The 14,363-nt window shown below is 39.6% G+C and overlaps 1 protein-coding gene and 1 long non-coding RNA gene across 12 annotated transcripts in view; one reads left to right on the top strand and one right to left on the bottom strand.

The window, feature by feature from the left end:
* Positions 1-14,363, bottom strand: part of LOC110394814 (E3 ubiquitin-protein ligase RNF138-like) — a 45,411-nt gene that overhangs the window by 3,013 nt on the left and 28,035 nt on the right. For 5 of the 6 annotated variants that reach the window (XM_021388851.1, XM_021388854.1, XM_021388850.1 and 2 more), the window contains 7 exons: positions 13,776-13,954; positions 12,156-12,374; positions 8,652-8,804; positions 7,366-7,581; positions 4,493-4,960; positions 1,450-1,632; positions 612-963 (listed from right to left, as the gene is read on the bottom strand). In XM_021388851.1, the coding sequence (XP_021244526.1) occupies positions 612-963; positions 1,450-1,632; positions 4,493-4,960; positions 7,366-7,581; positions 8,652-8,804; positions 12,156-12,374; positions 13,776-13,954 (1,770 nt within the window). Of the gene's footprint in view, positions 1-5; positions 90-611; positions 964-1,449; positions 1,633-4,492; positions 4,961-7,365; positions 7,582-8,651; positions 8,805-12,155; positions 12,375-13,775; positions 13,955-14,363 lie in introns of those variants that run through there. The other variant, XM_021388853.1, reaches the window with a different exon arrangement.
* LOC110394815 overlaps positions 1-14,363 on the top strand; it is a 45,917-nt gene that overhangs the window by 14,621 nt on the left and 16,933 nt on the right. Inside the window, exon 4 of one of the 6 annotated variants that reach the window (XR_002435925.1) lies at positions 4,461-4,595. The exons of 2 other annotated variants lie outside the window; for them this stretch is intronic. This is a non-coding gene — a long non-coding RNA (uncharacterized LOC110394815). Of the gene's footprint in view, positions 1-1,420; positions 1,559-1,689; positions 2,468-2,745; positions 2,982-4,460; positions 4,596-14,363 lie in introns of those variants that run through there. 3 more of the 6 variants (XR_002435924.1, XR_002435922.1, XR_002435921.1) reach the window with 3 other exon arrangements.

Below are 14,363 nucleotides of genomic sequence, written 5' to 3'. Positions count from 1 at the left end.
AGAGTTTGTTTGAGAGCTGGAACAATGCTAATCAGCCAGGTGGGCTGCATAAGTGAATCCACAGAGGATTAAAGTTGTTACTCATTTTCCTGCAGGATAAACAACCACTTTGGTCCTCAGCCTTCATCACTGGTTTCAAAGACAAGCGACTACACTTTGTTAATTCAGGGTCATAATTTGCACTACACCGCACTTCCATATAAAATTTTAAAACAAAGTTATCCTACTTAAGCTGCCTGGGAACTCTGAACCTATTTTCTTCTGATATCGATGCTATTTTGTTTCAACTACATCTATATTTAACTATTTTGCTATAGAGACATCTATGGAGATGCACAGCCCATTTTATAACACTGGGCTAATATATTACTGAAAATAAGAAGTAAATTTTATATATAATTTACAGGTAGGTCAGAGTACTCCGAAGTGTTCAATGCTAAGTGTAGGAACTTTGTTGCTCCAACTGGTCATATGTCACTTGCAGTAAGTGGCTGGAAATATTTGCCTTAATTAGTTATAGCCTCTTCCTTTCGTTAGAAACAAAGACATTCTACTAGAAGCTTTCATCACTAAAACTAAAACCGCATTTGAGAGTGAATAAATACAGTTACCTGCACACTGCTTTTCTATCTACAATAATGCAGACACCATCATTTTCACAAGGGTTGTCTGGACAGGACTCTGGCGTATCCGGCTTTTCAGTCAGGGTGACAAGGGGTGTTGGGATGGGTGTTTTGGTAGCAGTAGGTCTATCTGTGGGCCTGGTGGTGGTGGTGGGCTTGGTGGTGGTGATGGGTCTGGTGGTGGCAGTGGACTTGGTGGTGGTGGTGGGCCTGGTGGTGGCAATGGGTCTGGTGGTCGTGGTGGTGGCAATAGAGGTAGGTCTGATGGTACTGTCAGTGGAAGTATTCGTTAGACCAGTGGGTGAAACACTTGGCTGAGCTGATACTAGATGTGATATATCTGCATGAGAAAAACACAAGAAACGAGGCTTTTACTTTCTCTTTTTTTTTTTTATCTTATTCTAATGCTAAGTTCTAATAGTAAAGATCAGAGAATCTGTGAACTGCATTACATTCCTCTGGTATAATGGATAGTGTTTTCTTTTACCTTTCAGGAACATTATGTATTTTGGAAAGGTCTTTGTAATTCAAGAAAGTTTTTAAACAGACAATTTTATTCAAAGTACTCTATTCAAAATAATTTGCATCATTTTACACACTTAAATTTTAACCTACCTATGAGATAATGGATTAAAAAAAGGATGTATCTACCCACACACTTATTTAAATACATGATTTGACTTTAGATATATGAATAGTACCAAAATTGCTCATAATGTAAAGTACATAATGTATATTTATATCTACAGTACTGGTGACTTACTAAGTGACACTATGTACTTTTCTCTACTATAAAGAATGTCAGCTACCATCAATGTTTACATACCTTCCATTGTTACAAGAATATAACCACCACCTTCTTTAATAAAGTTGCGGCTTCTAAGTCTCTGATGAGTTAAGAATGCATTTGTTCCACGTCCTGGACCTCTCATGAATGTAGTTCCATTGGGGAAAGAAGCTGCTGATCCCACTTTATCTGGCCTATCCCAAAAATAATTTGATGAGGAATCTGAAAAAAATGAACTGAATGTGAGTGTGGGACTACTCTAGATTTTTTTCTCAATAGGACCCCTTCATTCTCAGCTAATCTTTGCTGCAAAGTAGTACTAAGCTCTCTCTCAACAATCAAGACAGATTGTGACCAGCCTTGCCTGTTTCTGTTCGTGGATATAATGGAGATAGGAATAAATTACCTGAAACTCAAGGAGCAGAAACAGTGCTGAACCTGCCTAAAATAGATTTTTTTTGTCTGAGATTCCACACTAATGAGACACACAAGACAAAGAAGATCTATGTGGGTTGGCCTGAGGTACTGTGCCTCTGCTTGATATGGATGGAGGACAGAGGGTACCTGAACAACCCAATTAGTCACAGGTTGCTGATCTCCCCTCTATCAAACCCCCTCCTGAATCTCAGAGCTGAGCCTGACTATATATTGAAATATGTGACTGGGAGAAGAAACTGCTTGTTCCAACACCTCGGCTGGTCAGAGAAAGGTTAAGAGTTACAAGGCTTACCTTGAGAATCTGGGGCTACAGACAATACATGAACAAGGGAGAAGAGGCAGAGCACAAATAGACTGCAAGTTCACAGCATCAGAGAAGGAAACAAGTCGAGTGCTGTGGCCATAACAGCAGAAAGCACAGGGTAAATGTCAACCATCTATGCAGAAACCGGCATAATCATCCTTCATATACAGAGGTGGTCTTTCTAGATGACCCACATTTTTTTTCATGTAGAAACTGTCATTAAAAAAATGAATGTATGAGGGCTGCTCCGAAAGTAACACCTCCTGTTTTATTGTGTTGGCCCATGACACCAGAGGCAGGCACTGGTGGTATGGCAGTAGAGCCATTGTGAGCCCTCCTGCCAATATTCCATTTTGTTGCCGTGTGACGGATGGCAGCAGAGGGGCAGTCTGACAGAATGGTGTCTGATGTGGAAGTGTGTATGAAGCAAAGATGTGGAACTGAATTCCTCCATGCAGATAAAAAGTGCATCCATTGACATTCATTGTTGCTTCATGAATGTTTATGGAGACCAAACAATGGAAGTGAGCACAGTTGAGGTAAGTTACGTTTCAGCAGTGTCGACAGTGACATGCTGACAATCTATGTTCCAGATGGCCATGCATAACTGTCACACCACAAAATGAAGAGCATCTCCAACAGCTCATCCACATGAATCAGCAGATTATGACCAGGGAACTGTGTACAGAGCTGAATGGCAGCTTCAGTGTGTTGGAAACAATGGTGGCAATGTTGGAATACTGCAAAGGTTGCACCAAGTAGGTCCCACAGATGCTCACAAGGAACAGAAGAACATCATGTGCATGTTTGTCAAGACCTATTCAACCAATACGAGGCTGAAGGTGACAGTTGCCTGGATTGCATAATTACCGGTAAAGAAATGTGGTGTCACCACTACAAGCCAGAATCAATATGGCAGTCCATGGAGTGGCAGTGACATGTGAATTCCCCATTAAAAAAAGAGTTCAAGATGCAGCACTCAGCAAGTAAAGTGATGTGCACTGTCTTTTGGGATAGGAAAGGGGCAGTCCTGGATTTCCTGTAACCTGGACAAACCACAAGCTCTGATGGCTACATCACGACGCTGACTAAGCTGAAGGCTCAAACTTCCAGAGTCAGGCCAGAGAAAAAGATATATTTTCTCTTGCAACGTGATAATGCCAGGCCCCGTACCTGTTTGAAGATCATGCAGCACATTGCCAATCTTGGCTGAACCGTCCTAACACATCAACCCTGTATTTCAGATTTGGTGCCTTCTGACTTCATCTGTTCAGGCTCATGAAAGATGGACTGCATGCACAACATTTTCCTAGCATCTATGTCATCGTAGCAGCTGTGAAACAGTGGGTCACCTCTACTGGATCAAATTTTTATGAGCATGGCATGCAGGCTCCTCTTCATTGCTGGCCAAAACGCACGGCTAATGGTGACGACTATGTTGAAAAATAGTGTTTTGTAGCTGAGAATTTGCTCTGTCTAATAGTGTTACTGTGTTCTTTGTATCTGTTGTAGTTTCCATGGAAATAAATGGGAGGCATTACTTTTGGAGTAACCTATGTAAATCATGTTGTTGTTTTTTAATATATCAAGAAATAGGCATTTTAGTGCCTTCATTCCTGCATTAATATTATAGTCTGCATGCCCACAAAATAATTCAGTTAGTGGAGGTGGTTTCTTTTGGCAAAATCCTTACACTGATGCAGAAAGTAATTTTAACTTAAATTCAATCTTTATCAAATGGTGAATATGGGATTTTACTTCAATGTTTTTTACAGAGATTCCTATCATTTCTCAGAGTTACACCTTTACCTGAACTGCCTCCTTTCAAAGGTACTGTGGACAATTGTTCCTTATCTTGTCACACCTTGAACAAGTACAGATTATGTAACATGAGTCAGTACTTTGTTCATCTGGTGTTTTGCGCTGACACCACTGTTCGTTTTACAAAGGAGGCTATATATTTTATAGCTGCACTTTCAGCTGGTATCAACTGTGTGTATTTTTAATTTAGTATTTTTCATTTCAAGCCTTCTGGAAGACTTGCATTCTCATTAAAGCAGATATAAATGCATCTTCACAATCCTGTGAAAGAAATGCCAGGCATGGATGATCCACCTGTTTCTCATGCAAATCAACTTTGAAATCAAAGGTTCCAGTTTAACTTACTTATATGTTCAAATCTTTCTTGTCTGAGGATAGTGCTGCTGCAAGGAAATCACCCATTCTAGAAGTTAAAAAAAGCTGCACTAATTTACACAATGAGAAAATTTGACTCTTTATCTTCTGTTTGCTTTTGTTTGTTTTTAAGCACACTGGATGGTACGTCTGGTTTTAACTAACCTGATAATTCCAGAGGGTCTGTTGTTACACTTCTTTGGTTTGACATTCGTTGACGAATATCAGGATGCTGGTCAAGGAGAATCACGGTAACTTGCTGCCATGCACAGGGCCACTGCAACTGATCATCGTTTGCTCCAGAAATCAAGTGCAAGTATATTGCTAAATTAAATGGGTTATCTGTGGTACCATTTACATACAAGCCAACCTGAAAAGCGTATCCTTTACTAGAGTAAAAAGGTGGACTGTATATTTTTCCTGCTGTCCCTGCAGGACTTGTGTTGAGGAGATCCGTGAAGTTTCTGATGTGCCAGACATGGTGAGGACATTGTGTTTCAGACAAGTTGATGTCGTCAATAGACAGACCTCCATTTGATAAGCCAGTTCCTCTCACACCTTGAAACACAACCCGGAATTTACTCGTGACATTCAAGGAAACATGATGGAGTTGCCAGTAATTCACAGGCAAACCTGGAAAACATTGATAGGGATTTCTAAGTAAGCAGTACAGTCAAACATTGTACACATCCACAGAGCCTATTCCAATGCTATGAAAGAATTTCTCAGCTCCACCGGCACTGAAGTGATGGAACATTTCTCTTGTAGACATTACTTCTTCAGTGCATGATCATATTTTTTCAGTTTAATTTTTCAACAGATTTAATACATATAGAAGCTCTTTTATTAGAATGAAAACAGTGTTAATGTTTCTAAGACTGCTTTTGCTTTTATATTTCAAAGAACGCTGCATTAAAATCATCCAAATGTTGTGATAATTAAATGCACAAAGATGGCTGTCACCTGTGGTATTAAAAAAAAAAAATCAGCACCAAGTATCTATAACTGCATAACAACATACCTCAAAGAGAAAAAAAAGAAAAAAAAAGATGCAGAGGATTCTGGGACCCTAGCACTGCAAGCTTTGCATGGCTTGCAGGAAGTTTGCCTCCACAGAAGCACTATTCACCCATCAAATGATTGATACTAAATTCAAATTACAGCCAGAGATTTGCAAGATCTACTACATGTGACAAAATCCCAGTGCAAGTCTGATGCTGCTTCTAGAAGTGCCTGCACTAGTAAATCCCACTTGACTCCAAGAGCAGTTTGCACAAAAATGAAGACTTCTGCACAAAGGCCTTTTAAGGCAAGTGAAAGTAGGACATCCTTTGTTAACAGTACGTGCAGCAAAACAATTTAACTGTCTGGCTTACGTTCCCCTGAATGGAAGGCCAGACTTTCAGCTATATTTCTGGACTACAATCCCAAGTACAGAATTCATGCTCCACTTTCCTAACTGTTCTAAATACAACACAATGGATTTCAGGTAGGAATCTTAATTTCTTGCTGTTTTTCATTATTCTTATAACTGAGAGGGGAAAAATGAATTCAGAAACAAAAACAAGAGCACCCCACTATCTTCTATTAAATTGACTTCTGCATTAACTAATGTCTATTTGAACTGCAAACATAATACACAAAATTGGCACTCCTGACTCAAGTTCAACGAGCAGATCAGTTACTGTGGTATAAAATGTCCTGCTCCCACTGCCTCTCCTGCTCCTGGCTGAAGGCAGCCATGGCTGCTACAGACCAGCAGAAATGGACTGGGGTTTGTTCCTCCAGCTCTCAAGCATTGTAGTGCTCATGGTGTGAATCCACAGGTAATGCCAATCATGGATGGAAAGGGCTGTGGGCTTCCTCCTCTCTGTTGACCCTGTGTTGGTGAGGGTAACTTCTCACAAGAGAGAAGTGAGAAAGTTTAGGAAAAAATTATCTTAAACCATTCTTGAAAGTGTTATCAGATCCTGTTTGTCAAAGTAGTGTGCTCACTTGGACACATACAGCAGATCAGAGATTTAAAGGAAATTAATGGATTTAAGAGAAAGGGAATGGGAGATGGGGCCTAATATACATGAAAGAATATTTGTGAAGAAGGCTGATCTGTGGAGAAATTAATCTCTGACTAATCTGAAATCTACACCTTCCTTAGCATCCTTGACATTTATATTGAGGATTCCTTGATGGCACACAGGGATGATGAAAGTATCAAGGTGAAGAAATGAGTGAAAAAAAGAAAAGGATAACTGGTGTGAGTAGCAGTTGAGCCTTAAGGAACAAAAAGAGGCAAAAGAAGCAGACTTGCTATCTACTGTGCAAAAGAACTTTCTCAGACCCTTACGTAACCAATGGAGTGAATTAGTTGTAGCTGTAATGGAGATCAGCTAATGGTTAAATATTTGAGAATATAGTTTAATCTTAAGGTGACTCTAGCAATTCTAGTTTAAGGAGCTCTTGTCCATCAACAGACCTCCACTGCTCATTTTGTAGGCTCCATAGGCTCCCAAAAGCATAGGAACCTAATTTTCTTCAAAGTACAATACAAATTGTGATCTGCTGCCTGTACATTTCAGTTCAGCCACTCCAAACTTGACTTAAAAATTAAGTTGAATTTTGTTTGTCTTCTTTTTTTTCAAACTGAAATTTTGGGTATTCCAGGGCACTTATTTTCCATTTCTTTATTACTTCTTTCTTATTTATTATAATTTATTCTTGTGACCAACTTCATCTGTTGCTGTTCATACCAGCAATTCTAGAACACTTAAAATGACTGTTCATGGAATTTCACCTATTTTGGTAAGAGAACTATCTTGATAGTGCTAGAGTTTGCAATTTGTTGTAATTTATTATATTATAGGAAAATGGCTGACTGAGGATTCATCAAGTATAGTATTACCAGCAGAGATTCAATTATTTAGTTAAAGAAGCTAAAGAATAAAACTAGGAGATGAGTCACTTTGCTACAATATTTTCCCTCAGTACATTGAAAAGGATACTGAGTAGAGATTAAACCAAAATGCAGTTTTATTCCATACCTTTTATCTCTTCAATTAGTCTCAAAGTACCATTTGGATGGGCATCAGAATACTCCCTGACCCAGACATAGAGCTGGTCGCTTTCACTTCCACTGTTATAGAAATAGAATTGCAAGCACTGAAAGCCTCTTTTGGGATACAGAATTCTGCTCTCCAGGATAGCTGTGCTTCCTCCTACTACAGCACTGGTGTTGAAATGCATGAAATAGCCAGAATCTGTCAAAAGTAAATGAGAAATGAGTGGTAGAGTTAAAACAAAATTGTCCTGATGCACTTACATTCTTAACATCATATTGTAACAATGCTAGAAGATTTAGTCAAGTTAGGGTCACAGTAAGCCAGATCCTGTACAAAACTTCAGATTGAGGGCTGTTACCTGTCTGCATTCTTCAGAGCCAGAATTGCTGTTCTCCTTTGACATTTTTTTCCTCCTTTGGTTGTCTCTAGCAATTTATACTCAATAGGTGCTCTCTTGTAACTGTTTATACAGTGCTGGTAATTCACAGTTGACATTCTCTTCAGAGGACTGGTTTCCTGAGGGGAAGCCTCATGGCGGCCTGCAGCTCCTCATGAGGGGAGTGGAGAGGCAGTGCTGATTTCTGCTCACTAACGACAATGACAGGGCCCAAGGGAACAGCATGGAGCTGTGTCAGGGGAGGGGCAGGTTAGGTGTTAGGAAAAGGTTCTGCACCAGAGGATGGTGCGCATGGAACAGACTGCCCAGGGCAGTGGGCACAGCCCCAAGCTGCTGCAGTTCAAGGAGCATTTGGACAATGCTTTTAGACGTAGGGTTTGAATTTGGGTGGTCCTGTATGGAGCCAGGAGTTGGATTCGGTGATCCTTGTGGGTCCCTTCCAACTCAGGGTACTTTGTGGTTCTATGATTCTCAACAAATCAGCTGAACTCTGATAACATATGTAATTTCTAAAAGCCAGTCTTTTCTAAAGTCTTACTGTGCAATTATTCAGAAAATCAGCATTATCTCCAATGTGCCTGATATTTCTGATATGTAGTTTAGAACATTTTACATAATTCTCTTGTGAGGATGTGGCATTAAGACTAGAGAAGATCAAAAGAGGTAAGAACATTCAATCTCCTCAAATAAGCAGAAAACAGAATGTGTCACATGGTTTTCACAAGTACGCAGTTTTATATTGCTTAGTTCAAAAGTTAACTAACTGTAGTTTGTCAACAAATAAACATAGAACAAGGCCAAGACCAAAGTCAATTGGCTTGCCTTTGCAGAAAATACTTCCCAAACAGATAAGGAGAATGTTTTCTCATACCTTCACATTCTCCCATGTTAGTGTGATCAGTATTTGGCCCAGTAGGAACGTGAGATAAATGCTGCCAATCACTGTTATCATCTGAACTTTGAATCATGCCACAAATATTTTCAAGTTCAAAACTGCATGTGTCCATGAAGCTTAGGGAGGAGGCTACAATATTAAAAAAAGAAAAAGTTCAGAATCTCTGTTTCACAGCACACATTTAATAAAAATATTCAAAGTCAAGAGCAGAGAGACTAAGAAATGCAAACACAAAATAATCAACGACTTCAAATACCAACAATGTTTATATCTATAACATTCAAGAACTCAAAGTATTTGGAAATTAACACTGACATTAATGAGACGTCATCAGGACCACTCTGTGCACTTAACAAGCATAAGGAGGGAGGCCTCCAGCACAAGAAAGAGGCAAAATGATTGGAGTGGGTCCAGAGGCTACAAAGATGATCAGAGGGCTGGAGTACTTCTCCTGTGAAGATAGGCTGGGGGGAGTTGGGTTTGTTTAGTCTGGAGAAGAAAAGGCTCTGGGAAAACATCATTGCAGCCATCTGGTACTTGAAGGGAGCTTACAAGCAGGAGGAAGACCAAAATTTTACATGATCTGATAGTGACAGGACAAGGGGGAATGGCTTTAAACTAAAAGAGAGGAGATTTAAGTTAGATGTTGGAAAGAAATTCTATACTCATAGGGTGATGAGGCACTGGTACAGGCTGCCCAGAGAAGCTGTGGATGCCCCATCCCTGGAAGTTCTCAAGACCAGGTTGGGTGGTGCCCTGGGCAGCTGAGCTGGTGGGTGGCAGCCCTGCCCCTGGCAGGGAGGAATTAGAACCAAATGATCTTTATGGTCCCTTCCAACACAAGCCATTCTATGGCTCTATTACATTTTATTTACAAAAGGAACACTGATACCAGCCCTGACCTACCAACCTACACACACCCAAAAGGTCTGAGAATTTCCCATTCATTCCTCTGCTTTCTTTAGGCTGGTTCCCATACAGTCAGAGCTTTTGAAAAAGTTTCACCAGATCATCTACTGGAGTACTAACTTTGAAATACAGTATAGCAGCAGCTATTTGACTGCAGCGAGTATTTGCACATTCTGCTTGATTTTCAAAACGCAGAACTGAAAACACATTTGGCAAAGATACATTTTAAACCGGTAGTTATCTCACCTCATACAAACTCTGAAGATCTGGTTTTCATATTAACAAGTCAAAAGTAAGCAAAAGAAGTAATAAATCCAGGTTCATGCCTATTCTTAGATTTGTTTCCTATTGTACTACATCTAAGCTCTCTGTGACACCAGCCACGATTTGAAAACAACTGTTAATAAAATGCTTTGTGATTATTGCTTCTCAACCTATGTATAAAATATTGTGACAGTTTTAAAGGTTTCATTGCACCAATAAAAAGAACCTTGAGTATCACTAAAACCAACCTCAGTAGTGTGCTAAATGCTTCACTGAGACTAGCTCAGGGAAGTGTTGTATAATTGATATTTTTATGGTATTTGTATGGTGCTGTGAAAAACAAGAAAAGATTTTCACAGCAATCGTTATATTGACAGTTGGAGAAAAAATAAAGTAAAAAAGCCAGATAGATAGGATGTTAGCAAGAAAGTAAGAAAAAAAGGGTAATTAGATGAAAGAATTCTTTGAAATAAAAGCATAAAACAAAACTCGAAATAAGTTTGCCCAATTAGGAGAGCTGTAGCCCATCGAATTAAAAAGTGCTGGCATGTAGAACCAAAAGACAAAAAGAGAGAAAAGCAAGACCCAATTGCATACAGTCTATTTCTTAGATTAATTAATGAGACAGGAGTTGGGTTTTAAACTCCATCTGCACCAAATGCCAGTTACTTTCTCACTGTTTAGTGAAAGGCTAGTGGATGACAGCATGTGGAGCATGACTGCTGAATCCTAACTTTCAGTGGATGAGGAAATTCATGGTCAGTTATATTAGGTAATATGCCAGAAAGGGAAAATATACTGAAATGCACCTTTATTATATGGCCTGGAAGACAGCCCTGAAGAAGAAACCAGAGCAGAACTAAAGTAGCAGTCAGAAGTTCTTATGCTGTTAGTTGCTTGTTTTGGTTTGGGGATTTTTTTTCAATTTAAGAACTAAGTTTCCCATTTTAATCGTCAATTCTGAAGCCCACAGATTTTCAGCGGGAGTTCAGGTTAAAGCCTTCCTTAAGTCCTGCTCAGCAATAAAAGCAATCTTCTGATACATCTGTGAGGACATCTGCAACCCAAAGCATGCTTGACATTCTTGGTCTTTCCTCTAACCTGAAAGGATCAATCAGCAGCTGAGCGTATGAGGGCTGGGACCTGTGAAGCACCTGTTCTCCCTGGCACAGGAGCCACTTGGGCAGACAGGGAATCATCTGAAGACGACTTAAGGCTCTGCAAATATCATACATCCCATACTATGCCAAGAGACAAAGGAAGGAGTAGGGGAAATTCTGATTGCCCTGAAAGTAGTGGGAGTTTTGTCACTTATTTCAGCATGAATTGAGCTTATGCTGGGTGAACGTGACCGTTGGGTAAGAATAAAGTTAAAAAGTCAAGAAGTATTTATATACTGCACGAGAATGATGGAAAGTATGTAAGATTAATGGAGAGTAACAAGGACCCTGTCTGCCGTTAAAGACATCCTTAGCTTTAAGCTCTTACGTAAGAGCTAATTGACTGTGAGTCAAATGCTGGAAGCTAAGGCTGCATGTGCGTTCATTTTAGACCCACGTGAAGATAAGTATCTTGATCAGAATCATATGCTCATAAAAAGACACTGTTTCAATAAACGGGTTTGATTATTATTTAAAGTATATGTAGAATGAGGTTTAAAATGTAAGATCTTATGCTCTACTTGGTATACTGAGGCAGTGAAGTAAAAGTATCATCTGAGTGCCAGGACACATTCAATAGTCGCAATTACATAATTACATTCCCCAGTGTACTATTTTCACTCAAGTTTCTAGAATAAATTCCATGTAAGCAAAGCAACCATTTTGATCACTTTGCTAATAGGCAGAGTTTTAAACTAAAACCAAAAATTTTAAAGGCTCACATTTTCTTCATAATGGCATCCATAACCTGTTTGCATGAACAAGCTCTGCCTGACAGACTGTGAGTGCAGAGCAGGTATGAGAGCCACAGCAAAGACACTCATTTCTGTAGAGCAGCAGCTGTGGAATAATGGGAGGGAAGAAACAAAAAGCTCTGTGCAGAAGCACACATTTTAAACAGCCACCCAAGGGATGAACAAAAATCATCTACTGAGCAAAGCTGATTTTTAACTAAAGGTCAAATAAAATTGCACAGAAAACTCTACTACACAGCAGTGTTCCTGCAGGAGGGCTATGTTATTTCTAGCTGTACCATTATTTCTGGTGTTTCTCACACAATTCATTTCTCCAAATATATTCACATTCATTTTTTTTTACTTGTGACTGGATGATAAGATAAGAATTTAAAATAAATCGAGAAACTTACAGCAATTGTACAGCTGATTCAGTTTCTGTAGATCATAATCACTGAAATCCATCCGCTGCCCTATTACATCCATGAAGTATGGTATGTTTGTTACGATGGTTGGTTCAGTTCCATTCCTGAAAGCAGTTTTGCTGTAGTGCATCACAGATGTATAGTCATAGGGAACATTCAGAGAGTCTGATGTTTTATCATCGTATTTATTGAAATTATGTTCTCTACCTAAGAAGGAAAAATAAAAGATTGTTTACTGCCAAAGACGACCAAGTTTTGAGATACAGGCTTAAAGTAAAAGAGAATCCTTTAGAATCTTAAGTATTTTTTGGTAACCATTTCAGTGTACCTATTCTATAAAAGTATTTTATTCCTAGCCTAAATTTATTTAGCTTCCTCTTTCAGCCACCAGAATGTAACATGGTGACTTCTGCTGCATGAAGGAAGACTTTTTCCTATCAGAAATCTTTTTATCATGAATCTACTCATAAACTGCAATGGGCTTGTGATACTCCAAAGGGGACATACCATTGCTGAGCTCAAGTTATGCACCTGCAGGAATGCCTCTTTATTTCTTATCCATATTCTCCAATGTTTAATTGCTGGTCGTTTCTAAGAACTGGAATCAAGTAAACTTTCAAAATGTAATTTTATAGATATTTTCTGGAGAATGGGTGAAAAGGCATTATTAAATCTAAAGGAAGTTGAAGTTATAAATGTTTTAAATGATAATTAGCCAAAATACATGAACTATAGTCTGGTCAGTGTAAAAAAGCTGCAGCAGTTTCAAGTGGCTAACAATAGCATAACTTGTTATTAAGAAATCAGCAAAGTATAATGGAAATCAAATAACAGACTCTAAGACATTTTATGCAATATATACTTGTGCATGAACCTGGCTATTGATCACAACTAAATATGAACACGTTAAGATTTAATCACTGTCTGGTGCTCAGTGCGTGCCTGTTCCAGGCCAGTATTGTGTCTGGGCACCCAGCCTTCTTTTCAAACTGTCTAGGTGCCATGGGGGATTACACTATGCTGAAGAAGCAGACATCAGCCCCAACCATGAGGAACCTTATGCCACAGTCAGGCTTGTGAAAAATATGCCAGCACTTGCACTTGTAAGCCACGTTGCTACAATAATGGTTTGTGTGATGGGGACCCCAAAAGAGGTATCTCTGGCCTGTGAGCCCTCTCTCAGGAGAAAGGCCGGTCCCTTCAGTTTAGATTTTCTGCTGGTTTTGGTTATACTGGGTTTTGTAGGGCAGGGTTATTTTTAATTACTTTTACAGGCTCCCATAGTAATTGGTGACTAGTGTATTCATTAAAACAAACCAAATTACTCTCTTCTGCTGCGGAACTGCACAGCACTTAGCACAACAGGAGTCAGATCTCCAGTTAGGCCTCTGGGAACTGCTGTGACATGAGTAATAATGACAGCAACAACAAATAAGGCCATCCATCTGAAACAGATGCCACTTGACGTTTTATTTATTGATATGGTGGCCCTGAAATTAATTCAAGGTGAGGGAATCTTTGGGCTATGGCAGGATGTCTGAAAGAGATGTTAACTACCCAAAGCACATCATACCAGAGCCTCAGTGAGAAATCAGGTGAGTGACTGACCGGTCTGAATCCTGTCCCAGATGATGGACACGTAGTCATCCCGATCAGACCGTGACTGCTCGTGCCAGAAGCCCAGCGCGTGAAGGAATTCGTGCTCAATTGTTGCAATCCTGTCACAGTTGGCTCCGATCGAGAGCTGCTGCAAGCCCTGCTGCCGGTTTCCCACTGAGGACCAGCAACTAATATGGAAATAAGATTGGAAGACAAATCTGTGAAGTACATGCCACCCCCATGCCATGAGAAATCCAGAATGAGTCTGTTCAGTAGGCCTTTTTTTGAGCGCTAGAGTTACATCATGCTATGAGTGTTTTTTCATTGATCTGTTCATTATTGGATCCTTTTCTCCCATATGAAACCCTGCTTCGATGAGTAAGCAGCTCTCCCACTCTGAATGGGCTATTTTTAATGGGTTTTCTTTAGCAGAAGAAAAAGCTAAGCTATTTATGACTGAAAAAATGCAATGAGGACAAACATCAAAGATTACGGGCACATGTTTTAAGACATAAGATTTACTGCCAACTAACAAGTTGCTGCTCCTTGGCTAGATCACCGTAACAGTCTGTGGGCACACTCTGGACCTGCCTTAGT

Source organism: Numida meleagris, chromosome 2, assembly GCF_002078875.1.
Source record: "Numida meleagris isolate 19003 breed g44 Domestic line chromosome 2, NumMel1.0, whole genome shotgun sequence".
Lineage (NCBI taxonomy): Eukaryota > Metazoa > Chordata > Aves > Galliformes > Numididae > Numida > Numida meleagris.
Note: the sequence above shows the minus strand (reverse complement) of the source record. Positions and strands in the feature narration are given on the sequence as shown.